This window comes from Urocitellus parryii, chromosome 14 (assembly GCF_045843805.1).
Source record: "Urocitellus parryii isolate mUroPar1 chromosome 14, mUroPar1.hap1, whole genome shotgun sequence".
Classification (NCBI taxonomy): domain Eukaryota; kingdom Metazoa; phylum Chordata; class Mammalia; order Rodentia; family Sciuridae; genus Urocitellus; species Urocitellus parryii.
The window spans coordinates 55,415,922-55,443,088 of NC_135544.1; the positions used below are offsets into that span (position 1 = coordinate 55,415,922).

Here is a 27,167-nt window from a genome sequence, read left to right on the forward strand (position 1 = left end):
GAGCTTAAGCAATAAAAATCAATGCTGGAGGCATCACAAAACCTGACTTCAAATTATACTATAGAGCAATAGTACTGTGCACAGAGCAGGGTCCTGGCACAAAAACAGAAACAAAGGCCAGTGGAGCAGAATAGAAGACACAGAGACAAACCACACAATACAGTCATGTGATCCTTGACAAAAGCAGGCCAAAAGCAAATGTTGGAGAAAAGGTAGGTTTTCTATGGTGCTGAGAAAACTGGTTATCCAGTATGTAGAAGAATGAAGCTAGATCCCGAGATCTCACCCTGCACAAAAGTCAACTCAGTGTGGATCAAAGATCTGGAAATTAGACCAAAAACTATGCAACTCCTAGAAGCAAACGCAGGGTCAATGCTTTAACATATAGACATGGGCAAAAATTTCAATAGGACTACTAAAGCTCGGGAAATAATGCTAAGAGTTAATAAATGGGGTGGCATCAAATTTAAAGGCTTCTACACAAAGGAAACAATTAGCAACTGAAGAAAGGACCTACACAATGGGAGAAGATCTTTGCCAACTCCTCTTTTGACTCTGAAACAAGAAACACAAGTCCTGGGGACATACAATGGGAGCAGCGGTATACCTTAATTTAATTGTGACCATCGTTACACAATGCATACACAGATCAGATCACCATTATATTCCTTGGATGGACATAATCTTCATGTCAATTGAATAACTTTAAAAAAATAAAACAAATCCATGAAAATAAAAAATGAAACCATGAACCAGCCCTTATACTCCTGAATATTTCACCCAAGAGATATGAAATCATTTATCCTACCAAGACTTAGACGTGAATATCCTCAGCAGTTTTATTTTTAATAGCAAAACTAGAAACTATCAAATGTCTATCAATAGTTGAATAACAAATACACAGAAGTATATTCAAACCTTATCACTCAGCAATAAGAAAGAAATGAAAGACAGCTGAGAGATGTCATAGCGTGGATGAATCTCAAACAACTAGGCTGAGCGAAAGAAATTCAACAGAAAAAATACACTACATGAGTCCATTCACATAAAATTCCAAGAAAATGCAAACTAATCTATAGCAACAGCAGGACAGTGTTGACCTAGAGACTGGGAAGTGAAGGAGAAAATATTATAAAAGACATAAAGAATTCTTAGGTGGAATAAATATGTTCACTATCCTGTGATGATGGTTTCACAAAAGTATATGTGTATGTCAAGACTTACTAAGTTTTATGTTTTCAGTTTATTATATGCCATTTATAATTCAATAATGAGTTTTAAATAGTGGCAATTGCTAAAAATACCCTTGATGGATTATTGTTCAACATTTTTAGATATTACTTATGAAGAAATTATAATGATGTATATGAGTCAAGTTACAAAAAATAGGATCTCTAATAAGAATATTAACTTTATATGCTTAAACATACCCTGAATTGATCATTACACTGTACACACAGATAGAATTATCTCACTGTACCCCATAAATTTGTACCAAAAAAAACACTAATTAATGAAAGATAAGAAAAAGCTCCTACACAAGAAAAACTATTAAACAACAAACTAGGCAAAGACAAACCTTTTTTAAGAGACACACAGGTTACTAACAGTAGGGCTCGGGTATAAGTTTTCCTTTCTTGTCATTTTTTTATATTTTACAAATTTTTATACTTTGTGTTTTTATTTTTGCTATAAAATAAAAGCGGAACAAAAATCAATTTTGTTCCTGTGAAAATGAAAGGGTAAGTCGTTCTCCGTCCTCCATGAACACTTTTGTGGAACCTGGAAGTGGGAGCACAGTATCTTCAAGGAGGGGAAAAGCTGTCGAACAGGAAAGGGCTGTCAGTTTTGTCCCCAGAAGAGCAGTGCCAACACAGCCACCTGGGAGTGTCCACCACACCAGGTGCACCCGGAGCAGAGCACACCCCAGACCTGAAGATCTGCACAAGGGGGTGCACTCAACCTCCCCTCCTCTCTTTTCTCTGACAGTGCTGGGGGCTGCCACCATCCTCCACCGCAGAAGGCCCCTGCCATGAAGTCTCTCCTCCTTGTGTTTGCCTTTCTCTGCTCTTGGGATACAGCAAGCCCTGGCAAGTAAGATGGAATCTCCCTAGGGCTGGGGGTGGCTTCATCTAATTCCACTAAGCAACCTGATGAATGTCCTGGCACCAAGGATCCTTGAATTATCAGAGTAGGAAAAGCACCAGGCAGCTTTGATGTCAGCAAGCTGTGTGCTTGAATTTTAGCTCTCCAATGTGTTCGCTGGACAAAGGGACGCTTCTCTCCACCTGTCCCTTCACTTACAAAACGGAAATCATGGTACTAACTGTGGGGCCTTGCTAGGATTAAATAGGAGAATGTGCCTGTAAAGTACCTGACTCGTGAGAGCTCTCATTATATTTTCATGATTAATGCCGCATCCTGCTTTATTACCATCGTCCTGTCTCTAATTTAAGAACATATTTAAGTATGCCGCTCAAAACAAGCAAGTAGCAGTAAGATAATTTGTTAAGCTTTCTAAGGTACCTAAATTGCTTATCGTTAATTCACTATTTGTGAATCCCTTACGTACATGAGGGAGCAGATTTGAAACTGCTTATTTCAAAAGAATCACTTTGTTCTCTGTGGTGGTGGAAATGTCTGGTCAGATGAGGTGGTAGCTAAGGAGACGTGAGGGTCAGCATGGTCAGCCTTGTCCATATTCTTCCCTTCACTGGATGTTAATGAATCAGCCCAGATCCTTATACCCATCTAGTTTTCTAGCATCCTGAAGTATTCTGTCGGCAGATGAACCAGATTTTCAAATCAGGTGACTCAACAGGCTGAGTTTAAGCATCAGTGGGATCCAGGCTTCTGCTGCTGCTACTGGAAACTGTTCCACTTAGGTTTACGACAGTGTTTCACAGCCTCCGTGTCAGCAGCTCCGTGTGGTCTTCAAGGTTCCCTTGGGGGCCTTAAACATTCTCAATAGCTGGCCATCGCCATGGGAATTTCTTGCCCCACTATACACACCATTACTCCTTACCTTCCCAAAAGTGGTACAGATGATCCCCCTAGGGCTTCTAGCTTGCCAACTAGGTAACCCTGGTCCCTTCTTTTATCCTGTGGGACAATTATCCTCTAGGACATGATGACTTAGATATATGTTGGCTCAAAAGTTCTACAAATGGGCCAAGAATGACATCATTTTCTTCTTAGCTCCTTCTTTCATTTGAAAATATGAAATATTTGATCATTTTAAGGAGTAGCATATCTACAAAATTGTAAACCTAGCCCAAGTGCGCGGAGCTTCAATAAGACTTCCTAGATCTTCAGAATTGACTTTATCCCCTTTAGACTCACAAGATCATTCTGTGTTGCAAATACCTCAAGGTACTTCTCATGTTTTCTCCCCTCAGAGATATTTTGTGCTTCTTCTCCTTTTGTCCAGACTGAAAAATTCATTGAGATGAAGATCTATATCATACTCAAATCCGTACCTCAACAGCCCCTGATTCACAAGATTTATAAAATCTGGTTTGAGAAAGGATAAATAATAATGAGTGAATAATTAAATAAGTGATGAGTGGAGACTGGCGTGCGCTGCTAACTGGATGACTTGGATTACATCACCTCAATGACTCAGGCAAACTCCCAAGTTACGGTTTTCTTAAACCGCTTGGTCTGATAATAAAACACTGCAGACTCCATGGCTTAAACAAAATTGACCTTCTCACCGTTCTGAAAAGTGGGAAATCTGCAATCGAGATGCTAGCTGATTTAGTTTTGGAGAATGAGGGTGCCTTCCTGGTTGGAAACACCATCTTCTTGCTGTGTCCTCTACCAATAAGGTCTTTGGACAAGGCCACCAGTCCCACTGGAGTAGGTCTACCCTTCTGATCTCATTCAGATTAAACTACTTACAAAAAACACTATCTCCAAATCCACCTTGAGGGTTAAGATTTCAACATACAATAATTGAAGCAACCCAATTCAGTTCACAGCACTAGTTCATTTTTTTTTCAAATATGAAATCAATTATTATGACCAAGACCCCTTGGAATTCAGTTGGACAAAAATGAAAGGACTAGACCTTTAATAGTTCTTCACTGAATCATCTTTCCATTCATTCTCCTTCCAGGTTTCAATCCATTATCTTCAGAAGTACACAAGGAATGCTATAAAAATGGTACCTGCAGGTATGAGTGCTACGGAAGTGAGATGTTAGTTGCCTACTGTATGTACAAACTGGAGTGCTGTGTCACAGGAGACCCTGGGCCCTGACATGAAAACACCATGAGTGACAATTAACTTGAAGACCCTGATCCTCTCCTCTTTTACAAAGCCAGGAATTGAAGTTAAACTCTGACCCTGTGACATGCTCCTGGCTGTTAGTCTTGAATCTTTTTTCTAAGCCATCAGAATCTTAAGATCTTGGCCAGGCACCGTGGTGCACACCTGTAATCCCAGCGGCTTGGGAGGCTGAGGCAGGAGGATCGTGAGTTCAAAGCCAGCCTCAGCAACAGAGAGACTCTAAAGAACTCAGTGAGAGCCTGTCTCTAAATAAAACACAAAATAGGGCTGGGGATTTGGCTCAGTGGTTGAGTGCCCCTGAGTTCAATCCCCTGGAAAGGAAAGAAAGAAAGAATCTTAGGATCTTGGATTAAAGACATAAGCTGAAGGCTCCTTAGAAAGAGTTAAGTTTCTCATGAAAATAATTTGAATATATTTTCTCAGTTCTAATTGATATCCAGTATTCTCATAGTACTTATTTCTCTCTGCAATCATAGAGACAATGTCTCAATTCTTTCAAGAGGCTTCAACAGAAACACCTCTTTACACCTAGTTCCCACCCCACATCTTAGAGCAGTGGAACTTCCCTGGCCCTCTGACAACCTGTGCCGTCTCACTTAGACCACAGGCAAGGCTCAGCTGCAGGGTGCCCAGAGTCATGAATGCATCTGACCCTGAAGTTCTTCCTGAAACAGAGAGAGAGGACATCTTAGGGATAGGCTGTCCCGAGGTTCTTTCTCATCCATCTCCTAGTTTCAGTTAAGCATGGGACTTTCCACCTCAGCTCTTCAGCATTCAGCTATGAGCTGTAAGACGACTTGGCTATCGTTTAGGGTTGGTGCTTTGGCAGCTAAGTGACCCACTATCTCTTCTGCCCATCATCTGGCTCCCTGGCTGTGTTATTCTGTAGGAGCAAGAGCTGACACCATGCTGCTCTTGCTTTGCTATGTGTGTAACTAATAAATGTCTAAATCTATTTGGACTCACTGTTTTTAATTTCTTATGCAGGTTTTAAAACAAGAAAAACTAGCAACTTCTGCCATGGCCCTAGGGCTTGCTCAGGGCTACTGAATTCCTGCCTGACTATTCAATGCCATCAAGCCACAGACAGATGCACGGTGTGTTAGTTCTACAAGTGCTCATCAGGATGACAAGTGGGGTGGCAGAGGAGGGTAGAGTTCGGTTATGGAGCAATTTCTTTAGCCTCAGTGCTGGATGCAACTTGGGCTCTCTGGTGATACTGAGAAGATGGAGCTCCAGATGCAAACAGTCAATTGCAAATCTGGTGCAAGGCTGAGGTAACGATTGCTCAGTTGCCAGGCTGAAAACAACAGTGCCGCCTTCCAACCACTAGTGAGGGATTGCATCTGGGAAGAGCAAAAGGGAGAACAGTGGGTGAGAAAGAATAAGGAGCGCTGTCTTCCCCAGTGCCCAACCTTCTAGCAACTCTTTTGCCAGTGTCACTGGGGAGGAAGATACCAAAAGTCCAGTACAGTGTGTCCTCCCCTCAGAGGCCTCTCTACCCCGTGGAGTCTGTAGGAGATGGGTTAATTGAATGGGATCAGAGATCACCATAGTTACTGAGTAAGCAGACAAGACATCCACACAGGGCCCAGGAAAATGGTCATACTCTGAGGGTCATGCTTCTACAAGAAACAAAAATAAGACAGGCCGATCCTGCAATGCCTCTGTTCACGTTTTCACAAACCCGAACCTTTGCATTCATACATCTTGTTCGGAAGTGAATTCTGATATAACAGTAGTAGCCAAAAACTCCTTTTCTCTTTTGGAAGAAGGTTTGTATGTTACATACATGTCCCGTGGATCCACTAGACCTCTTTAAATATGGAACCCAAGTAGAAACTGGCTATCTGTCTTTGGTTGGTCTCGGCACACTGACACATTCGGAAGGAAATAAATCCCAAGATCCAAAGGCTTAAAAATAATGTAAGTATTTACCAAATTTCTCAGTCAGACAACAAAATGGAAGAGTTTTGTCACAATGTACAGCAAACTTTCTTCAAAATTCTTTCTGGGTATCAGTACCTGACATCTGACTCATCTAAGGACAAAGAAAAAGATACCCAGAATTTGTCTTAGATATCAAGATTCTGAAAAGCCTTAAACGCAGGAAAACGCTCTGTCTTTAGGGAAATTCACTTCGTAAAAACAAGAAAATTGGTAAACTACTGATTTTTTATGTCTATTTTTTCTAGTTTTATTAAGGTATAGTTGACAAATAAAATGCATATTCAAGGATACAAAATTATGACTCAGTACACATATACATGAGTTAATAATGACCACAAATAAATCCGTGAACCTCTCACTACTCATGATGATCATTGGAGAGGGGGTGGGGACACTTCAAATTGGTCCTTTTATCAAATTTTAAATAAACTATATGGTATAACTAACCACAGTCACCACGCTGTACGTTAGACCCCAGAACTCAGTCATCTTACAACTGGAAGTTCATACCCTTGATCAATATCTCCCCTTTAACCCAGCTCCCAACCCCTGGTGCCAACATTCTGCTTTTTGGCTCCTATGGATGGGTGTCCTCACAAAAGTAGGCCTCAGGGAGACACTTCACTCCCTCAGACATTCAACACAGCCAGGTGTCACTGTCTAGGAACCTGAAGGTGGGCCTTCACAGGACACCAGGTCTGCCGGGGCCTAGATCTGGGTGGGCTTCTCAGTCCCTAGAACTGTAAGAAGCAGATGGGAATACCCATCCAAGGTATATTTTTCTGGCCGCCCCACAGATAAAGACAGTAATGTCTTCTGTTTTCTGTATTCTGATGGCTTCACCTGACAGGCTTGTTGACCTGGAGAACCACGTCCCCAGGTGTAGCACTTCCTAGAGGCAGTCAGTAAGCAGAGAACTTGTGCTCCAGGGTGCTTTCCAATACAAACAACCAGTCCAGAGCATGTCCTCCTACGCCTCATCAGGCACCGCGCCCTGGGTCCCTATCACATTTCAGTCACCTCAGAACCAGGCAATGAGGGATCACCCCTGTGTCCAGGAACCCACTGGAATTATTCACACTCCAACCCAAACCTGCTTATCCTGCCCCGTGCTCCTTCCAGTGAGAAACCCAATAAAGAATCATACCCATGTTTTTCACTTTCTCCCTCTGCTTCCTGACGGACTCCATGTGACCCCCTAGTGTAGAATGTCGCCGTTTCTTGGAAACCATGAGTAATAAGCTCTTTTCAACAGTCATCACCTCCTGTGTTGACCTCACCATACCTCTAATTTCATTGCCACATTCTCAAACTCCAGTACCCCAGGACTGAATCCCGGAGGAATCACGAAGGGATCTGAAGGACACAACCAGCCTACCCACAGCCGCAGCCTCAGCCATTGAGCGATGCTCCTTCTCCAACAGGCTGGACGTTCATTATTCCCGGAGTCTCCTCCGTTCTTCAGCAAAGCTTCCTCCTGCCTTGTCCTTGGCATCATCCAGCTCTGCTGACCAAGCCACGAGTACCAAGAAGCACCAACGGGCGACTTTGGACACGTTACCAAATCAAAGGCTCTCACAACTTGCCCTGGAGCAACCAGCGCCTTTTAGCCTAACATGACCAAACGAGGTCACTCTGGCTAAATAGATACCAACAATGAGACACGGCATCACCAAACTGTCCAAAGTCAAGGTCATAGACCGTTCTGAAAGCAACCAGAGAAAAGCACATTCTTGTCTCTCTCCATAAGACTATCAGTGGGGTTTTCAGCAGAAGCCTTGCAGCAGAAAGAAGTGCATACAAAGTGTTGAAGAAAATAAAACCGCCAAGATTGCTTTACCCAGAAAGCCCATCCTTCAGACTGAGGCAGACACTGAGACTTTCTCAGACAAGCAAAAGCTAAGAATCGGTCACTACTAGCTCTGCCTTACAAGAAATGCTAAGTTGAAATGAAAGGACATTAGGTGGCAAAATAAGAGCATAATAGACAAAACCAGAAGATCATACTACCATGACAACGGTGGGTTAATTATCAACTCTACTACAAAAGCCAGAAAGACAAAGTACTAAAAATAACTCTGAGCTGGGCACAGTGGCGCACGCCTGTAATCCCAGCAGCTCAGGCGGCAACTTCAGCAATTTAGCAATTTAGTGAGGTTCTAAGCAACTCAGCAAGAACCTGTGTCTAAATAAAATATAAAAAACGGTTGGGGATATGACTCAGTGACTAAGCACCCCTGGGTTCAATCCCCAATACCAAAAAACTTAAAAATCAGAAAATTAAAAATAGATAAAAAGAACCGATTTTTTTTAAAAAGGCAAAGAAAGATAAATGGATAACAAAATGGCAATCTTAAATTCTCCTATTACTTTAAATGTAAATGTATTAAACCCCCCCAGTAAAAAGATACAGAGGCCAAAAATGGTGGTACATGCCTGTAATTCCAGCAACTCAGGAGGCCAAGGCAGGAGAATTGAAAACTTGAGGCCAGCCTCAGCAACTTAGCAAGAACCTCAGTAATTTAATGAAGCCCTTTCCTAAAAAATAAAAAGGACTGGGGATATAGCTCAGTGGTAAAGTACCTCTGGGTTCAAATCCCAGTAGGAAAAACAAAAGAGAGAGAGAGAGAGAGAGAGAGAGAGAGAGAGTAGTTGAATGGATAAAAAAAATAGTAATGATAACTAAATGCAACCTATGCTTCTATAAGAAACTCACTTTAGTTTCAAAGATACATGTTCGCTGAAAGTGAAGAAATGGAAAGGAGTAATAACTATGTTTACATCACAGAAAACACTCAAAAACTAGAGTGGGGGCTGGGGCTGGGGCTCAGTGGTATCTCACTTGCCTGGCCTGTGTGAGGCACTGGGTTCAATTCTCAGCACCGCATATAAATAAATAAAATAAAGGTCTATCAACAACTAAAAAAGATATATTAAAAACTGTGCTGGGGTTGTAGTTCAGTGGTAGAAAACTTGCCTAGAATGTGTGAGGTACTGGGTTCAATCCTCAACACCACATAAAAATAAATAAGTAAATAAAATGTGTTGTGTCCATCTACAAAAAAAAAATTTAAAAAGTCAAAAACTGTCTCTAGAAAAAAATAGTGATCGTTCAACAGGAAGATAAAACAATTGTAAATACGCTCCTAACCTTCAAGAACCCAAGTATATAAAGCAAATATCAACAGATCTGAAAGGAGAAATTGGTAGCAATACGATTCTTGTAAAAGACTTCAATGCCCCCTTTTTAATGATGGATATAACATGCAGACAGGAAATCAATACAGAATGTGAGCAACACAATAAGCCCAGTGGGCCTAACAGACATAAACAGAACATCTTGCCCAACAGCAGAAGATGTGTTCTGCCCCAGTGCACCAGTGACATTTCCCAGGACGCACCACCAATGAGGTCACAAGACAAGCCTTAAAAAAGCTAAGATCAAAATCACACCAAGAGTCTTTTCAGAGCACACAGAATAAAACTAAAAATAAATAATTGCAAGATAATTACAAAATTCACAAACGTGGAAACTACATGACACACTCTTGAATAACCACTGCCTCAAAAAGGAATTCAAAAGGGATTTTTAAAATGCCTACAGACAACAGAAACACAACTTATCAAAATTCATGGAATGTGGCAAAAACAATTTTAAAAGGGAAATTGATAACAGTGAGTGCTTACTTTAAAGCCAAAAAAAAGACCTCGAATAAACAATACTTTACACCTCAAGGAATTAGCAAAAAAATAAGCCTAAGGTTAGCATAAGGAAGAAAATAATAAATATCTGAGCAGAAATAAATCAAGTGGAGAATAGAAAAATAGAACTAAGGGTGGTTTTTGAAAAATTACCAGGAAGCAGCTGTAAACTCTTTTCAAAAGGGACCCCATGGGTAATAAGACTGTCAGAACAGTACAAAGATAACACGCTCCAGCCCCAGAAGATGGGGAACTGCCTAAAATCCGCCCCCCTTAGATGATATTTCCCTGCTTCAGGAGCCTCAACCCGACACAGCTAGCTTTGGCGAGGGGACTGAGCCAGATCAGGAGTTACCACATCAGGAACAAGTTCCAGTTGCAGTTTATTATCCAACACCCAGCCAGACTAGCAACTCGATTGACTGAAGATGAATGAATTAGGATAGTTCAAAGAATAGGCCTTAGACAGCATCTGCCTAAAGGAGGCCATGACCCTCAAAAGATGGAGCAGCAAAAAAGATCCAGGAGTGTGTGATCTATGTGATGGACTTTGTTCATGGGGACCCAATTCGATTTCTACCGTGTGCGCACAGCTATCACCTGGACTGCACAGGTGACTGGCTGATGAGGCCTTCCACATGACCCTCCTGCCTGAGCCAGTCGATGCAACACTGCTTTCATCCTCTGAGACTAATTGAGCAATAAATTGAGTCTTCCCTCTGACTTTAAGTGAACCATCATTTTTGGTCATTTTGATAGTTCATCTCTAAGTCCAAAGATCCATAGATTAGGAATTAAGATCATGCACACAATTTTCCTAAAAATTCCTGGATGGCTGTAGATGTTGAGAAAAGTATGTCATATTTTAGAAACTTAGGGGAGGAAGTAGGATGATATTTTTATGGAAAGCCTTGACCCAGTGTTTAAAAATATGATTGTATTTGATGTTGCTACTGCTCCAGGACACAGGAATTCTGTAAAGTGTTAAAGCAGCTCTCTATGTTGACATTGGGTATGTTGAAGATTAGGAAAAAGATAGTGATTATTTTTCCTAAATGAAATAACTTTCTTCTCTCCACCAAATTCTTTTCTGAAATTACTGGCATTTGGGTCAAGGTTATATTAAAAACTACATTTTATAACACTGGCACAAAAAAAAAGCCATTTTAAGCTTGTTTGCACAGTTCTTTTTTTCCACTGGAAATGGAATTCAGTGCCTTAGTTCTTTTTAAATATTGAACCTGCTGGGTTCCTTACTCACCAAAGCCTGGCTCCACAGCCCAACATCAGGGTACATACAGGCTTGAGGCTGCCCACCACCATGAAACTGGGATATCACTGCTTCTATCAAGGGACAACAATAAGGACCCGGTAAGACGTCACCAAGGTCCCTGTGGGCCTGGCTGCCCCAGAGGTGTCTCTACTAGGGGTGCTAACAGTTACCTGTTGCTGAGGTGACAGGGAGTTTTGCATGGGGTGGCCTCTCTCTTGTTTCTCCTACGAACAGCCAGCGTCTTATGATCACCCTCTCACTAGTCATATAATCCCACACCTCCATATTCTCACATCCTACCTCATAAACATCTCAGCCAAGCCCCCAGGTCCCCCTTCCCCATCAGAAACTCTAGACCATTATGCAGACCTATCGACTATATGGTGGAAGATGACCGAACTCATCACTTCTGATGATAGTGACAAAACTGTAGACGTAGAATACAGGCGTGTGCCACCGTGCCTGGTTCTCCCAGATTTTATTGTTAGGAGGAATTATATGTATCTCCCTGGGTTCCTCCCATCAACATTACCTTGGGCCTACATTTCTCCACAGATAACAGGTAGTTGAGGAACGTGACATATTCTGTCCACATAGGCCAAGCAGAGCTGAAGATAAATGGCTTCTTGGAAGAGAAAGCATGCAGGGCCACCACCGTGGGCTCATTTTATAGAATCCTTCTCTTGACATTGTGTTCCCGTCATCCTCATCTATCTGCTATTTCTGATACATAACAAATTGATAAAAAGAAAAATACTGACGACAAGGAATTCAATTAGGAAACTATTTCCATAGAAAAGACACAAAGGGAAACGGCAGATAGGCTGAAACCATCATTTTAATGGGCTGAGGCCCCTGGGAGAATCAAAGTTCCCAGGGAAACTCAGAAGGAACCTTTGAAAACTCACAGCTACCCCGGACCCATCATAGGTAAATGAGCGCTTGAGACACAGCATAAAGACATATTGTCACACAGAATATGAAACACTTCGTCTTTTGAACATTTTTTCTTGCAATTTCCTTTTAGTCGCCAGCATGTAGAAAACATTTGTCGTATGAAAGCATTTGGCCCACTTCTAACTGGAAACAAAAACAAGTGTTAATGCACAGTTAGTGTCCTATAATGTCACATTGCCAAGGACAAGACTTGGGGATATATACTTCCTAAATCTTTCTGATAAATCTGGTCTAATCAAAGATATCCAAGACATCTTGTGGCTTAATACCTCCTTTCTAGTTGCCTAGACCTTATTTTCCAGGAATCCCTACTCTGAGCCATGGTCCATAATTACTAAAATCACTAGCCACTTAGATGCGGGTAACAGAGTCCAGCGGATTCAGCTTGGGACCATTTGCTATGGAAAGATCATTCGGAGGCCGGGGAAGTCGCATGCAGAAGTCCCACCTGGGGAGGCAGGCCGGGTCTGGATGGGCTACTCAAAACAATTTACAATTATCAGAGTGTTATTGTGAAGAAGAAAGGTCACTGATCAAATACTTCAGAAGCTTGTGGCTCCAGCCCTGTGTTCCCCTGTAGGGCATTCTGCCAAGGGCCCCGCTAGCTACCTGCTCTGACTTAAACACAGAGTACTTAAGAGTGTCCTGCAGGGTAACGAGTGTGAAATGGTTCAAAATATCTGAAACATACAAATTCTACATTCTTGCCCCCAATCTTCCTAGATGTTAAGACCTAGCTGCCTCTGGAAGTCAAGAGGTAAAGTAGGGGCAGCTGGAAGGCAGTTTATGGCAATGAGGGTGGCTCTGAGTGGCCCCATTCATATGCTAAGCCTTATCACTTTATCACCAGTTGCCCCCATGGGACCATGGATTGAGACTTCATTTTATATATATATAAACAATGTATGAAAATCATCAATGTGGTGTGATCAAAGGCCACTGACAAACTTGCTTGCTGTGTGCTCACTAGCCCTGGAGCACTTCTTGGGGACAAAGGAGAACAGTGGAGATACAATGCAAAGTATCCAGAGGGCCTCCCATAGTGAACAGCAGCAGGTCAAACATGATCCTCATCTGTTTGTCTTTCAAATACCTCATTCTTGGCCCTCAGAGTGGTATCTTTTGAATGTGAAAGTTTGAGGAATTTTCTCCAAATCTGAGAAAACCACAAGCAAAACAATTTTGAGAGCTTCCACCATTGGTGCCTTAAGTGGACTCCTCCCGATATCGTCAAGTTAGTTGCTTCTGTCCAGAACAAGAAAATGCTAACTCCTCAAAATAATGCTTCACAGGATCCTATTGTGCTATAAGCTCGTTTAACATGTTGTAACCATCAGCTCTGTTTGCAGGTTCTGCTCAGCATCATATTTGGCTTGTAAATGAGTGAAAAGCTGCCCTGATAGCTGACTTGGGAGGGCTAGTTCTACGAATCCTCAAGAAACAGCCTCCCTCCCACTTCTAGGTGCTACCAGTCCTCCCGAGGTCTCCTGGTTTGGCTCTGCCCTGTTTCCTCCCCACAAGCTTTACAGATGCCCCAGACCAAGCTTCAGAACCAGCTTCTTCTCTGGAGAGAACCAGGGCCTGTTATCTTCCTCTACTCCCTGGAATAACCCAGAACTACCATCTCTGCTCCTGTCCCTCCTGGTCTCCGCCTCCTTCGTCCTGCTTGGGCCTCGCTCTTCTAGAACCTCACACCCCCTTTACCTTCACTGTTCCTAATTCCAGAGGAAGGGAATCCATGTTACCTGGTGGAACATAGGAGAGCAAGACTAGGACCACAAGGACCAAAAGTAGGTTCCTCATGGCCAAACAGAGAGGCAGCTGAGGCAAGGGGGGAGTCGCCCTTTAAGTAGCTTTGAGAGATGCGGAGCTGCATGACTAGCAGACCCTTCAGGACAAGAACACCTGCTTGCTCCACTGAGCCATACAAGGAGTGAAAGTCCTGAGATTGCGAAGATGTCCCATCACTGTGTGCCCCTTGTGTGCTAGCAACTGAATTCACACTGTGATCAGCCGGCAGCAGGCCCTGCTGAGGTGCCGTAGAGAGCAGTCACAAAAAACTCAGGCAGATGTCATTGCCCCATTTTAAAAACAAGGACCTTAAGTTTCAGGTGGACTAAATGACTTTCCCAAGTTCACACAAATTAGAGATGGCAGCAACACAACTCACAGGTTTTCCTGATTACTACGTACCTAAGAATTCAAGTACTGCCTGGCTCAATTCTGGTGTGGCTGCAATCTCTTGGAAAATAAAACCTCCCCAAAGAGCATGAACAAATCCCCATAATGCCACCAACATGAGTCTGGAAAGCGTAGCATGCTCACTACCCAGTCCTGGGCACGCCCATGTGGCGAACACACACACTGAGTGACGTGGAGTTATGCACAGAGTATGTGATAAAATCCTTAACCATGTCAACAGTTTCCCAAGGGCTTTAAGTTTTATAACAACTCTTTCCATATACTGTATAAAGAATCCAGAATGTGAGACTCCTGCTCTGGACTGGGCATCAACGGGCTTAGGAAGCTGTGACTAGGGCACTCACGTCCCCTGCAGAACACCAGCATTCTCACCAGTTAAGCAGGGTACACCTTCAGTCCTACATGTCACAGAGGTTGGTCATGAGGTCGAGTGAAGTGGTTCTTGTGAAAAGCCCTCATGAATTGTACATTTAAGGGATTCTTAGGCCTATACATGAGATGCTATTTCAAACTAGACATGGTGGGGCCCCTCCAGCTAGTCTTCTGAATGAAGCCCTTCCATGACTTCCTCTAGGGGTGCAGTAGAAACTGCTCAGCCTGACTCTGTGCCTGACGCCTGATCTCTTCTCCCATCCCGAAGCCCCTCATTCTTCCCCCTCTCTGTCTCTGTCCCTCGCCCTCGCCCTCACCCTCGCCCTCTTCCCCTCATTGCATTGCCAACGACTGGCTTTGACTGTTCTCAAATAGGTACCCCCCCAAAGCATTTGGGCATGGCACTCACATGGTCTGGACTCCTGTATCGTGCCCCTGCATCTTCACCCTAAGATTTATTTATTTGAAGCAATGACCTCAGCCTCTTCTAAACCTTCCCACTAAAATTAGGTTCCTTTTTTGTAAATTTTTCTCTTAGGATCCCTTTCCATCATTAGTATATTAGCATATAAAATATTAAAATTCTACATTCATGCATTTGTGTTTCCCCTTAATATGTGCTTTCGTCACTTGATTAAAAGCTCAATGAAATAAGGTATATCATACCTGAATGACCTCACATCAACAAAATCCAAGTGTTTTCCTAGAACGCTGTATTCATTTTCTAGGGTTACCATAAGTGAAGTACCACAAACTGGGTGAATTAAACAATAAAAACGTATTGCCTCACCGTTTTTGAGGCTAGAATTTCTAAATCAAGTTGCCAAAGGGGTTGGTTCCTTCTGAGAGCCATCCGAGAAGGATCTGTTCCCGGCCTCTCTCCCAGCCTCTGGTAGCCTCGGGCATTCCCTGGCTTGTAGATGGTGTTGTCCCTGTGTCTTCACACTGTCTTTCCTCTGTACATGTCTGTGTTCATGTCTAGTTTTGCCTTCTTATAAGGACATAGTCAAACTGGATTAGGGCACACTCTAGTGATCTCACTTTCACTTGATCATCTATAAATACCCTATTAAAACAAACATTAACCTTCAGTCTTCCTGGGTAATATCTATGACCCCAAATGATATCATATGGATGAATTATTTTTCTAGAACATTTGTTATTATCTTTTCTTCCATCATATCTGCCAAGAAGAAAAGCCATCTGTGGAATTGCTTCTACTCTTGGGCTTTTGAAAAACCTGGAAAACTCTGCACAACTCTGCAGGGAGAGTGAGTTTAGAAAAGAAGATCATTCCTCTTATACATTCCAGTCACCTTAGATGCCATTTACCCTCATCTCCCACTAAGACCCATCCTACTCACCCAAAAAAGCAATTATGTACCTACAAATGCATATGCACCTTTCGTTTTTATTCTTACTTCTTCAGAAAAATAAATATCAATTCTCATCTTCAAATCTTATTCCTACATCACTACTCAAAACACATTCCCACCCATCTCTTCAGTTCCATTGCTTAATCAATAATCCCTTCTTTGAAAAAAGGGAATTTTATTGTAAGATATAAGACATTTATGCAAAAAAAATACACAAAAAACAAATGTAGAGCTTCCCAAATTATTATAATGTTACCCCATTGCAATTACCACCCAGGTCAGAAAATACAACTTGGCAGTTTTCCGGGAAGCCCTTCCACATCCTCCATCCCAACATAACCTCTTTCTCCCCACCGCTTACCAATACCTGACCTTTACTGTAAATGCATCCTTGACTTTCTTTTTTGCTTATCACTTAAACGTGCATCACCCACGTTGCTATTACCCTGATTTTCACTATCATCATGTTCTTGAATTTCTTTAGAGTTTTATCACTCACTTGGACATACCTACAAATGAGATTTTCAATCTGCTCATTTGTTCCTTTTTGAGATGTCTTCTAAGCCTCTTTTTACCTTTATGAATCCCCCTCCTCACTCTGACAATTTATCTATTAAAGAACCTAGAATATTTGACCTGCACAGTTTTTCACAAACTGGATTTTACTGACTATATGTTTGCTCATCATGCAGTTGACTTGTACTTCCACCCTCATATTTCCTGAGAACTGGTCCGATGCAGGTTCAACCCTGCAGAAGGATTGTAGTTTTTCTTGTGTCTTTTCATCAAGAGGCTCATAATGGAATGAAATTTGAAGTTTATAGACTTATGGAAAGTCTACAAACACATAGTGATTGAAAAGAACACATTTGAATAATGAATGTATCATAAAAGAAATGGGGGGATAAACTTAAAAATTTGACAATAGAGATATAGCATACCAAAACCTCTGGGACACTATGACATTATAATAATTTGGGAAGCTCTACATTTGTTTTGTGGATTTTTTTGCATAAATGTCTCATATCTTACAGTAAAATTCTTTTTTATCAAAGACAGGATTATTGATAAATACTCAAGCTTCTAGCTATGAGTATCTACATTAAAAAAAAATAAGGAACCAAATAAACAGTCTATTACTATATCTCAATGCCCTAGAGAAACAAGAATAAACTAATTTTAAAACCAGAAGAAGGAAGTAAATAATCAAGATCAGATACAAAATTAACAAAATAGAGAATTTTTAAAATACAAAGGATCAGTTTAACAAAGAGTTGGTTCTTTGAAAAGATAAACAAGACTAATAAGACTTTAGACAAACTAGCCAAAAAAAAATAGAGAAGACATAAATTAATGAGATTAAAGATGAAAAAGGAGACATCTCCACAGACATCACCAAAACCCAGAGGGTCGTTTGAGATTATTTGAAATATTATCTGAAATATAATTATCAATTTTGTATTCAAAAACACAGTAAAAAGATTATACACATCATGATCAAATTAGTTTCACTCCAGGAATGCAAGGATGATTCAACATATGCAAATCAATAAATGTGATTCATCACATAAATAAAATTAAGGACAAAAATCACACAATCATCTCAACAAATGTCTTTGATGAAATTCAGTTCTCATTCATGTTAAAAAAACCTGAAGAAACCGGGGATAGAAGGAACTTATAAGGGGCTGCATACAACAAACCTAAAGCCAACATCATACTAAATGGGGAAAACTGAGAACATTTCCTCTACAATTAGGAACAAGACAAAAAAGTCCACTCTCAACACTCCTATTCAATGCAGTACTTGAAACTATAATCAGAGAAATGATGCAAGAGAAGGAAACAAGATGAGTATAAACAGGAAAGGAAGAAGTCAAATCATCACTGATTGCAGATGATATAATTCTATGCTTAGAAGACCCACAGAAACTGCACCAGAAGACTTCGAGAGGTGATAAACAAGTTCATAAAAGTAGAAGAATACTAAATCAACATGCAAAAATTAATAGCTTTTCCATACACCTATAAGGATTCTGCTGAGAAAGAAATCATAAAAACAATTCCATTCACGATAGCAAAAAAAAAATAAAATAAAATACTTAGGAGATGCATCAAGTTAAAAAGCTTCTGCACAGCAAAGGAAACAAGAGTGTGAGGAGGGAGACTACAGAATGAGAGAAAACCTTGGCTAGCTGCTCTTCTGATAGAGGATTAATATTCAGAATAAAGGACCCAAAAAAAAACTTAGCCACAAAAAAATCCAACAATCAATAAATGGGAAGATGAACTAAAGAAATGTGTCTCAAAAAAGAAATACAAATGGCCAACATATATGTGAAAAAAAAAAATGTTCAACATCCTCAGTAATCAGGGAAATGCAAATCAAACGTCACTGGGACTTCACCTCACACCAGGTGGAATGGCAACCATTAAGAGTGCAGATAATAAATGCTGGCAAGGATGCAAAGAGAAAGGAAAACTTATACCCTGTTGGTGGGATTGTAAATTAGTCCAACCACTATAGAAATCAGCATGGTGCTTCCTCAAAAGCCTAGGCATGGAACCACCACATGACCCAGCAATACACTCCTCGGTATTTATTCGAATGAATTTAAGTCAGCACACTACAGTGATACATACCTATGTGAACAGCAATGCAATTAGCTAGAACCAAGTCATGGGACCATCCTAGGTGTCCACTAACAGATGGATGGAAATGTGATGTATCTATTCACAATGGAGTTTTACTCAGTCGTAAGGAGGAATTAAATCATGACATAGGCGGGAAAATGGATAGAACCAGAAAACATCATGCTCAGTGAAATGACCCAGACTCAAAATGTTAAGGAGCATGTTTTCTCTCCTACGTGCAAGCCATAGAGACAAAAGGAATAAAAAAAGGGATCTCACAAAAATAGAAGGGAGACCAACGGAGTAAAGAAATGGGACTAGGGAGAAGGAGCGGGGGAGGAAAAGGGAGGTGTTGGGAATGAAATCAACCAGATGATGTGATGTGCATGTACAAGTATATGACAATGACTCCCACTATTCTGTGTAACTCAACTATATCATCAAAATTGATTTAAGTAATCCTAGCTTATTTTAAAAGAGAAAGACTATTTCTGGCAATCTTAACAGAAATTTATTTGCATTTACTTAAATAATAAACAAAAGGTCATGTTTTAGGGGTGTAACTTGATCAAAGGATTTTTGTGACCTGAATTCTGCTGTGGCTTTAGATTATCTGTGTATCACACTAAGCTATCATCACGAGTTGTTCTTTTAAAAGAAAAAAATAACTTGAAATCCCAGAATCAACCCCACTTGATCACAGCATCCTGGTTGTTTTGCACATTTCTGAATGATGGCCTCACAGCTGGTTGATGGTTTTGCTTTTCTCCCTTCTTGCACTGTCATTTCAGGTTCAAATCCAGATGACTCTAGTCTTTAAATATTATTCAGGAAATGTTACCTCTTATATTTTTTGGACTAGCTGCTGCGATATTGGAGGATTACTGCAAATTTTACTTGGCATGAAGCTATATCTTCTTGTTTCAATTTTGCTCATTTGGTACTGGGGTTGTGGCTCAGTGGTAGAGCGCTCACCTAGCATGAGTGAGGCACTGGGTTTGATCCTTAGCACCATATAAAGATAAATAAATAAAGGTACTGTGTCCATCTACAACTAAAACATATTTTTAAAAATGTTTGCTCATTTATGTCTTTTGAAGAATTTCTCTAAATTGCTAAAGTTATGGGCATAACACTTCCTATTATTCTTTTGATTTCTGTAGGTTCTCTACTAATGTCTCTTTTACATTGCTAATATTGGTATTTTGTGTTTTCTTCCTTTTCTTACTGAACAATCTTACTTGGGTTTTATTGACTTTACTAAACTTCTCAAAAAATTAACTTCTAACTTGATTGATTTTTCTCTGTTGTTTCTCTTTCATTGACTTCTTACATTCGTAATTTCCTTCTTTCGCAATTTGCTATTCTTTTTTCAGTTTCCTAAGGTATATGCTTAAGTCATTAATTGTATACCTTTTCTCTGAGCAACTAAAATTACAAATTTCCTACTAAGCTTTAACTGCCTCCAAGAAATTTCAATATAGTGTGTTATATGATTTCGTTTGAGATATTTTGTTTCTCTAATATTCCTTTTTCTGGCCTACGTATATTTCTTAATTTCCAAATATTTCCAGAATTTTAATATATCTTCCATTACTGATTTTTAACTTAATGTTATTGCAGTCGGTGAACATACTCCATGTTATTTAATATATGGATTGTATTTAAGTCTACCATTTTGCTATTTGTTTTCTAATTTACTGTTCCTAAGTTTTTTTTTTCCTCCTCTTCTGTTCTTTTTTATTAATCAAATATTTTTATTATTTGATGTTATCTTCTCTATTGCCTTTTAGATTTACCTCTTTCTAGGGTTTAACTTTGTTTTATTTTGTATTTTGGCCTTGGTGATTTGGGTTCTGAGTGTGTGTGGGTGTGTGGGTGTGTGTGTATACAAGTGTGTGTGTGATTACTTTATAATATATGCCATTACACTATCAGTCCTTCTTGGATTAATGCCATACCATTCCATGTAAAGTATAAAAACTTTAAAAAAGCACCCCATATGTCTGCCTTCATTGTTTGTGGTATGGTGGTCCCATCTTTTATTTCTACATGTTATAAACACCAATCTATTGCTATTTTTGCTTTATATAACTTACCTTAATAAAATTAAGAAAAAATGCTTTCAATTTATCTATATTCTTATCATTTCCAGAGTTCCATGTTCTGTCTTAGGAGTCAGGTTTTCATTTGGTCTCTTTACTTTTAGGTGAGAAAACTTCCTTTAAGTTTACTTGTACAGATTCTCTGTGATTTTATTTATCTTAAAATGTCTTTATTTTGCCTGCTTCTTTGAAGCATAGTGTTCTTGCATATAGAATCTTACACTGACAGAGGGGTTTCTTCCTTTAACACTGTAAAGATGTTTTTGAATATCTCTTATCATTTTTCTTGTAATAAAATTGTTTTAATTTTTATTTTTGTTCCTCTATCTGTAATGTATCTATTCACCTAATGATTTTTAGATTTTCTTTTTGTATTTGGTTTTCAACAACTTATCTGATATGCCTGAGACTATTCCTGCAATAAGTTTGAGCAGTTTAAGTTCTTGGATAGATCTATTGGCTGATTTTTTCAAATCAAATTTGAAAAAGTCTTGGCCATTATTTGTTTATTCCAGTATTCTCTTTTCTCTCTTCCTGCAACTCCAGTTGCAATTGTCTAGATTACTCGATATTATTTCATAAGTCATTGTTAATGTTTATTTTTTAACATTTTTTTTCTGTGCACTTCATTTTGGATCATTTACATTCACCTGTATTCAAGTTCACTGCTCTGTTCTCCATTACCCAATCTGTGGTTATACATCAACAATAAACTTTAGGTTTTAGATACAGAGTTTTTCAAGACTAGAATTTCTTTTTTTGTATAATTTTCTTCTGAAACACTCCATCATATGAAGCCAGAATTAGACAGGCAGTCAGAATAGACAGGTAAATCAGTCAGGTCAGATCAAGGAGGCCAATTTTGAGTGAGTCCCACAAATTGGAGACTCCTGAGGGATTGAAATGTTGATTCCTCAGAGCCTTCCTCCATCCTTATCAAGAACCTGCCCTGCTCCTACCTGTTGCTAAGGTCACCTGTCCCAGGAGTTGCCCCTCCCTACAGGGAACTATAAGTTTGTTAACTAATGTGTCCTGGGTTACTCTGCCCTTCTCCCTTCAGCCCACTGTTTCCCACTTTTGGCCCTCCCACTGAGCATCCCTGGGCCTAGTCAGGTAGCAGGATTCCTGGACAGAGATAAGGGGGAGAGGGCAGGAGAACAAAGGAAGCCTAGGACTTATAAAAGGGGCAGAACACCTCGCTTCTTGGGATCAGGATACCAGCTCTGGCCCCTTCTCCCTCCCAGGAGAAGTCTGTTACCCCTTTTTGAATAAATCCTGCTTCCTATGCCTGCCTCGGCGTGCTTCTCCAATGTTATACTTCAACCTGTGGGAGAGCAGGACTCGTCATTGATAACTGGTGGTATCAGTATCACCCATGATGGCCATTTCTGATTTGTTCTTCAAAATACTTAAAAAGGTATTTAAAAGCCATCTGTAAACTCGACCCAACTCCACTTTCTCTGTTTCCACATTTTGAAATTCAGGCTGGGAGAATGCTTGCTACCCTTTTGTGGTGGTGGTGGTGGTGGTTTGGTTTGGTTTGGTTTGGGCTTCAATTCCAGCAGTAACTTAAGATTCGCTGCCCTTGAGGGAAGTGGAATAATAAGTGTTTCCTCTATTTACTAGTCCTCTTCTGTGGGCACTTTCCCAACAAAACTTAGGAACTGGGAGTCTTGGGAGAAGACTGGAGGACTGAGTGACTGGTGCTTTCATCCACCCTCCTGCCATCCCACATGGATGTCTAGGCTCTGTCTGATTTCCCCTTTAATGTAGAGTTTTTTCTCTCTGGAATTCAATTCACCAACTTCTCTTGGATCCCCTGCTCTTTTCTAGCCCATTTAAAATCTTTATTTTGTTTAGGATTTTCTTGTTTCTAAAATGAGAGAAAGATCTTTTCCTGTTTTTCACATCCTAACCCACAAGACTTGCAGGTGTTGCCATAGTTTTCTTCCCTACTCTAGATGACCCCTGACTTACGATGCCTCAACTTAAAATTTTTTGACTTCACGATGGTGTGAAAGCCATGTGCATTCAGTAGAAATCCTACTTCGATTTCTGGATTACCTTTCACAGGGCCAGCCATATATGATACAAGATTCTCTCGAGATCCTGACCAACACAGCAAGCTGCACTTCCCAGTGAGCCATGCAATCACAATGCTAAAGGACCAACATGCCAATTATGTTCTGTTGCTAATCTGTGCTATTTAAAAGATTAGACATGTTAAACGCATTTTCAACTCGTATTTTCAACTTATGATGATGTCATCAGTATGTCACTTTATCATAAATCCAGGGTCATCTGTAGATTAGAGCCACTTAAGAGTAGTAACATTCAACTTCATCTTTTCCACACAGCAAATTCTCGAGAAATGTTGGCTAGCTGAATGGTCAGTTGAATAGAAAGAAGCAGAAAGCTAGAATCATGAGCTTCAGATTCAGACAACTGTGTTCAAACTCCAGGTCTGTCACTCGACTGAAAAGTTATTTAGCTTTCCTGAGCCTAGGGGTCACATGATCTGGGCTTTTCCAGTGGGTGGGTAGCTGGGGTGTAGAGAGCAGTTTAGTAGGCAGTGACTGGATGTTGGTAGCAGAAAGTTAGTCACCAGAATATTTAGCCTAACTAGCAGTCAAACTAGCTCTCCTTCAGTGTGTGTGAGCACCTGGAAGCAACTCATGTTGATCAGCACAACGATCCCTTGCCTGATGTGATCCACGTGAAGAACTTCTGCCCACATAAGGCCTTGAGACACAAAGAGACAGTCTCCGGAACAGCCCCTGCCTTGATAGGACTGTGTCACATGGAGTTAGAGGGGAGCTCTGTTGAAATAAACAGGACCATGGAGGAATACCAGAGAGCTGTGCACACTGCCATGCTCTTCATCAGTTTCACGGTCCTTATTCTGATCTAAGATGGGAAATGTGTATGGCCCCATCCTGTGCATCTGAAGAGTGATCTGCAATCCTAGTGACTCAGGAGGCTGAGACAGGAGGATCACAAGTTCAAGGCCAACATAGAGACTCTGTCTCAGAATTGAAGGGGAAAACAAAAAGCCTTAGAATATAGTTCTGTAGTAGAATGCACCTGGATTCATTCAGAAAACAAAAGAAAAGAAAGTAAGTCTCATCCAGGGTTTCTCTGCCAAACGGACCAGGAAGCGAAGGAGTGGAAGAAATAAAGACTCGGCATTCATGGAACTGAACCTTACCTTATTCACTTGTTCACTTGTAGGAAACTGTCGTATTCACTGAAAACCCACTATGTCAACAATACCAATGCTAGTGTGTGATGAGTGTTAGTAAAAACAAGAGCAGGAGTGAGGTTGGTGACATGTGGTTGTGACGAGTACTAATGAGATAATGCAGGTGAACATGGGAGGCTTATCAGGCCACCCAGGATACAAAAAATGAGGGAAATGTTCCTATTATTCACTGATGACTGTCCATAGGCAACTTTCAGGTTACTTAGAGACAGAATAGTAGCCACTAGCAGATGATGGGGTCAAGGAAGTGAGAAAGCACCTCGATATAACCTATCTTTGAGAACTATCTCTACCTTCATAAGGAAGTCTCCACCTTTATTCTCCTGCTCTGAGGGGCTCAGCACAAACGAGGAGGGCCCATGAGCTTCCTCCACTTGGTCCACTCACATACCCACAACACGCACCTTTCCACCAACAGTGTCGACCAAGCCACAGATTAGAAAGTGCAAGTAATCCTGAGGGAAACTTGAGAGTAAGTATTTTTGAGTCAGATTTAAAATAAAAGGAAGGTCCTAGATTATGTGCTTGTCGGGGTGGAATGAAAGGTCTGATGGAGAAGGAAAGGTCTACCATCGATATACAAACACAAGACATACAAAGACATCAATATGCACATGTATACATAAATACACACGTGCACAGACTATACACTTACTCTCTTAGAGCTAAGAATTGCCTAAGAGAACACAATAAAACCAACATCATCATTTTGCAGATTAAGATTCTGAGGCCAAGAGAAACTGTAAAACCAGCCTAGATGTCCATCAATGGATGACTGGATAAAGAAAATATGGTTGGGGCTGGGGTTGTGGCTCGGTGGTAGAGCACTTGCCTAGCATGTGTGAGGCACTGGGTTCAATCCTCAGTACCACATATAAATAAATACAATAAAGGTCTATCAACAAATAATGAAAATATTTTTTAAAAAGATAATATGGTATGTATACACAATGGAGTTTTATTCAGCCATAAACAAAAATGAAAATCATGTCATTTGCAGGAAAATGGATGGAACTAAAGACCATCATATTAAGTGAAATAAGTCAAACTCAGAAGGTTTTCTCTCTTGCGTGGAAAGTAGAGAGAAAAAAGGGAAAAGATCTGGGGGCAGATCTCATGGAAATCAAAAGGAGATCAGAAAGGAACCAAGCGGGAGGGAGAAGTACAGGGACAGACTTTAATAACCAGGACCAAAGGAATGCCTACAAAGTATACTGTGAGTTCTACCTCATTTCATGCTAAAAAAAAAAAAAAAAAAAAATCCTTCTAAGAACAGTGCACTCTATGAGAAAAGGAATCTGAGATAAATAGTGAACAATGACCCAGAGGACAGACGCCTGCTATGTTGAATAAAACCAAGCTGTACTGCCACACTGCAGATTCAGAGTCCTATTGTGAGGGCTGGGGAGGTACAAGGCTGCCTCAAGGGGAAGAATAAAGTCAAATCTAGCTTCTTCTCCAATATCAGTCACCCACCCATGCCCCTAGGGGGTAGAGCCTAATGATCCTTTCCCAGAACTGTGTCTCTAGCTCCAGGGAAACATTGTCAAGCTCTAGGGCAGCCATCCTTGTGCTCAGCAGGTCACTGGCTCTCCTGGCAAGAGACCAGTTCATCCTCTCCAAAGTGGGAACTTCTCCCAGACCCCTCACAGTCCCCACGTCCTAGCCAACATTTCGTACGGCTATTTGGAAAATGAAGCCCATCAAGGTCGTCTGCTGGGGAATTTCCTACAGTATCTGCCCTTGAGCCAGGTGGATCAATAGGCCACCAGAAGAGGAAGAAGCCTCCCTTGTGCACTTTCTGATCACCTGGGTCAGGCACAGTAGACACCTTGAGATGCTTTGCCTCTGTGAGCCCCTGCATGGAGTTCTTGCCTACACCCTTCCCCATCTTGAGTTAAGCCTGTGTTTTATGACAAGCACTTCCCTGATTTCTCAGAGGGACGAAGGAGGGAAGGAAGACCAGTGTAGACCCTAACCCTACATTTTTAAGGTGTGAGAGGAATTGTATTGGGGCCAGGCATGAAGAGCCTGGTTTCCAGTCCAGCTTTGCTCAGGGGAAACATTTTTGCTCCCAGCTGAGTTTGTAGAAAAGGAGGCAGTGCTGAATGACAAAGGGCTGTTCTTCCTCCAACCCTGCAGAAGCTGTATGCTCCAGGGAAGAAGAAGGCCACTGTCCAGCCCCACCCATCTCAGCCAGGCTCTATAAAGCCACCTCCCCACCAGCCAGCCAGGGGAGGAGCAGCTCTGTGCCCTGGGCAGCCATGAACCTGTATCTTCCGACTGTCTTCTTCTTCCTGGTGATCCCGTTTCCTTCAGGTGAGATGGTGGGAGGGCAGTCTCCCTCCCCCGGGAGTTCCCAATCAGCACCATAGTGTCAACCCAGCAGGGGCTTCTTCAATTTGCAATGGTCAGCAGCAGGTTGGGGATGGGATGGGGGTGGGAGGTCTTCGGCTCCTGCCCTGCTCATGCAGGCTCAAGTTCCCAGCCTGATTTGTTTCCATGTTTTATTTTGTTTGTTTGTTTCCTTCAGGGGACTGTGCGTTTGGGAACTCTGGTGTGGAATTTCGTTCTTGTCTTGCACTTGAAGGCAAATGTTTCTTTGGCTGTAAAATAGGGTGGACATGGGTTGCATTCTGTCACAATATCTTGTCTTGTTGTGTAAAAGCAAAAAATTTTTTGCCTCCTCAATCCATAGACTTAAACAAAGAGGAAGAGTAAAAGGCTATATGTAAAGTAACTCATTCGACATCATGTACAACCAGAAGAGGGAGAAATTAGACTCCACTATACACGATGTATCAGAGTGCATTCTACTGTCTATTACTGATTAAAACAAATTAAAAAAAATTAAAAGGATATATGTAAATGACTAAAAGGACTAAACTCCCATCTGTGGGTAAGGATCCAAGGGTTCACTAATGAGCTGTGGCAGCTGATGGAGGCCAGTCTCTGCTGATGGGTAAAACTCCAGAAGTCGTATTACGGAGGCATGATACTGAAATACACTTTCTTTTTTTTTTTTTTTCTCTGTCTTCTCA

At 41.0% G+C, this 27,167-nt stretch overlaps 3 protein-coding genes and 1 pseudogene across 3 annotated transcripts; 3 read left to right on the forward strand and 1 right to left on the reverse strand.

Moving 5' to 3' along the window:
• The first annotated feature begins 3,747 nt into the window (after positions 1-3,747).
• Defb134 (defensin beta 134) lies at positions 3,748-4,263 on the forward strand. Its single transcript, XM_077792474.1, has 2 exons — positions 3,748-3,778; positions 4,121-4,263. The coding sequence occupies exons 1-2, from the start codon at positions 3,748-3,750 to the stop codon at positions 4,261-4,263; spliced, it is 174 nt and encodes a 57-aa protein (XP_077648600.1).
• A 5,927-nt stretch (positions 4,264-10,190) lies between these two features.
• Positions 10,191-10,643, forward strand: LOC113177222 (RING finger protein 11 pseudogene; annotated as a pseudogene).
• Positions 10,644-12,128: 1,485 nt separating this feature from the next.
• On the reverse strand, positions 12,129-13,978 carry Defb135 (defensin beta 135). Its single transcript, XM_077792475.1, has 2 exons — positions 13,921-13,978; positions 12,129-12,298 (listed from the first exon to the last, which is right to left on the reverse strand). The coding sequence occupies exons 1-2, from the start codon at positions 13,976-13,978 to the stop codon at positions 12,129-12,131; spliced, it is 228 nt and encodes a 75-aa protein (XP_077648601.1).
• A 12,412-nt stretch (positions 13,979-26,390) lies between these two features.
• On the forward strand, positions 26,391-26,847 carry Defb136 (defensin beta 136). Its single transcript, XM_026381767.2, has 2 exons — positions 26,391-26,445; positions 26,660-26,847. Exons 1-2 carry the CDS (start codon positions 26,391-26,393, stop codon positions 26,845-26,847), a joined length of 243 nt encoding a protein of 80 aa, XP_026237552.1.
• Positions 26,848-27,167: the final 320 nt, after the last annotated feature.

Excerpts from the sequence above, each read along its gene's own strand:
- Defb134 (XM_077792474.1), top strand. The coding sequence starts at position 3,748 with ATGCTAGCTGATTTAGTTTTGGAGAATGAGG. Across the intron at positions 3,779-4,120 it reads TTTAGTTTTGGAGAATGAGG|GTTTCAATCCATTATCTTCA; the intron begins GTGCCTTCCTGG and ends TTCTCCTTCCAG.
- Defb135 (XM_077792475.1), bottom strand. The coding sequence starts at position 13,978 with ATGAGGAACCTACTTTTGGTCCTTGTGGTCCTAGTCTTGCTCTCCTAT. Across the intron at positions 12,299-13,920 it reads GCTCTCCTATGTTCCACCAG|TTAGAAGTGGGCCAAATGCT; the intron begins GTAACATGGATT and ends TTTTGTTTCCAG.
- Defb136 (XM_026381767.2), top strand. The coding sequence starts at position 26,391 with ATGAACCTGTATCTTCCGACTGTCTTCTTCTTCCTGGTGATCCCGTTT. Across the intron at positions 26,446-26,659 it reads GGTGATCCCGTTTCCTTCAG|GGGACTGTGCGTTTGGGAAC; the intron begins GTGAGATGGTGG and ends TGTTTCCTTCAG.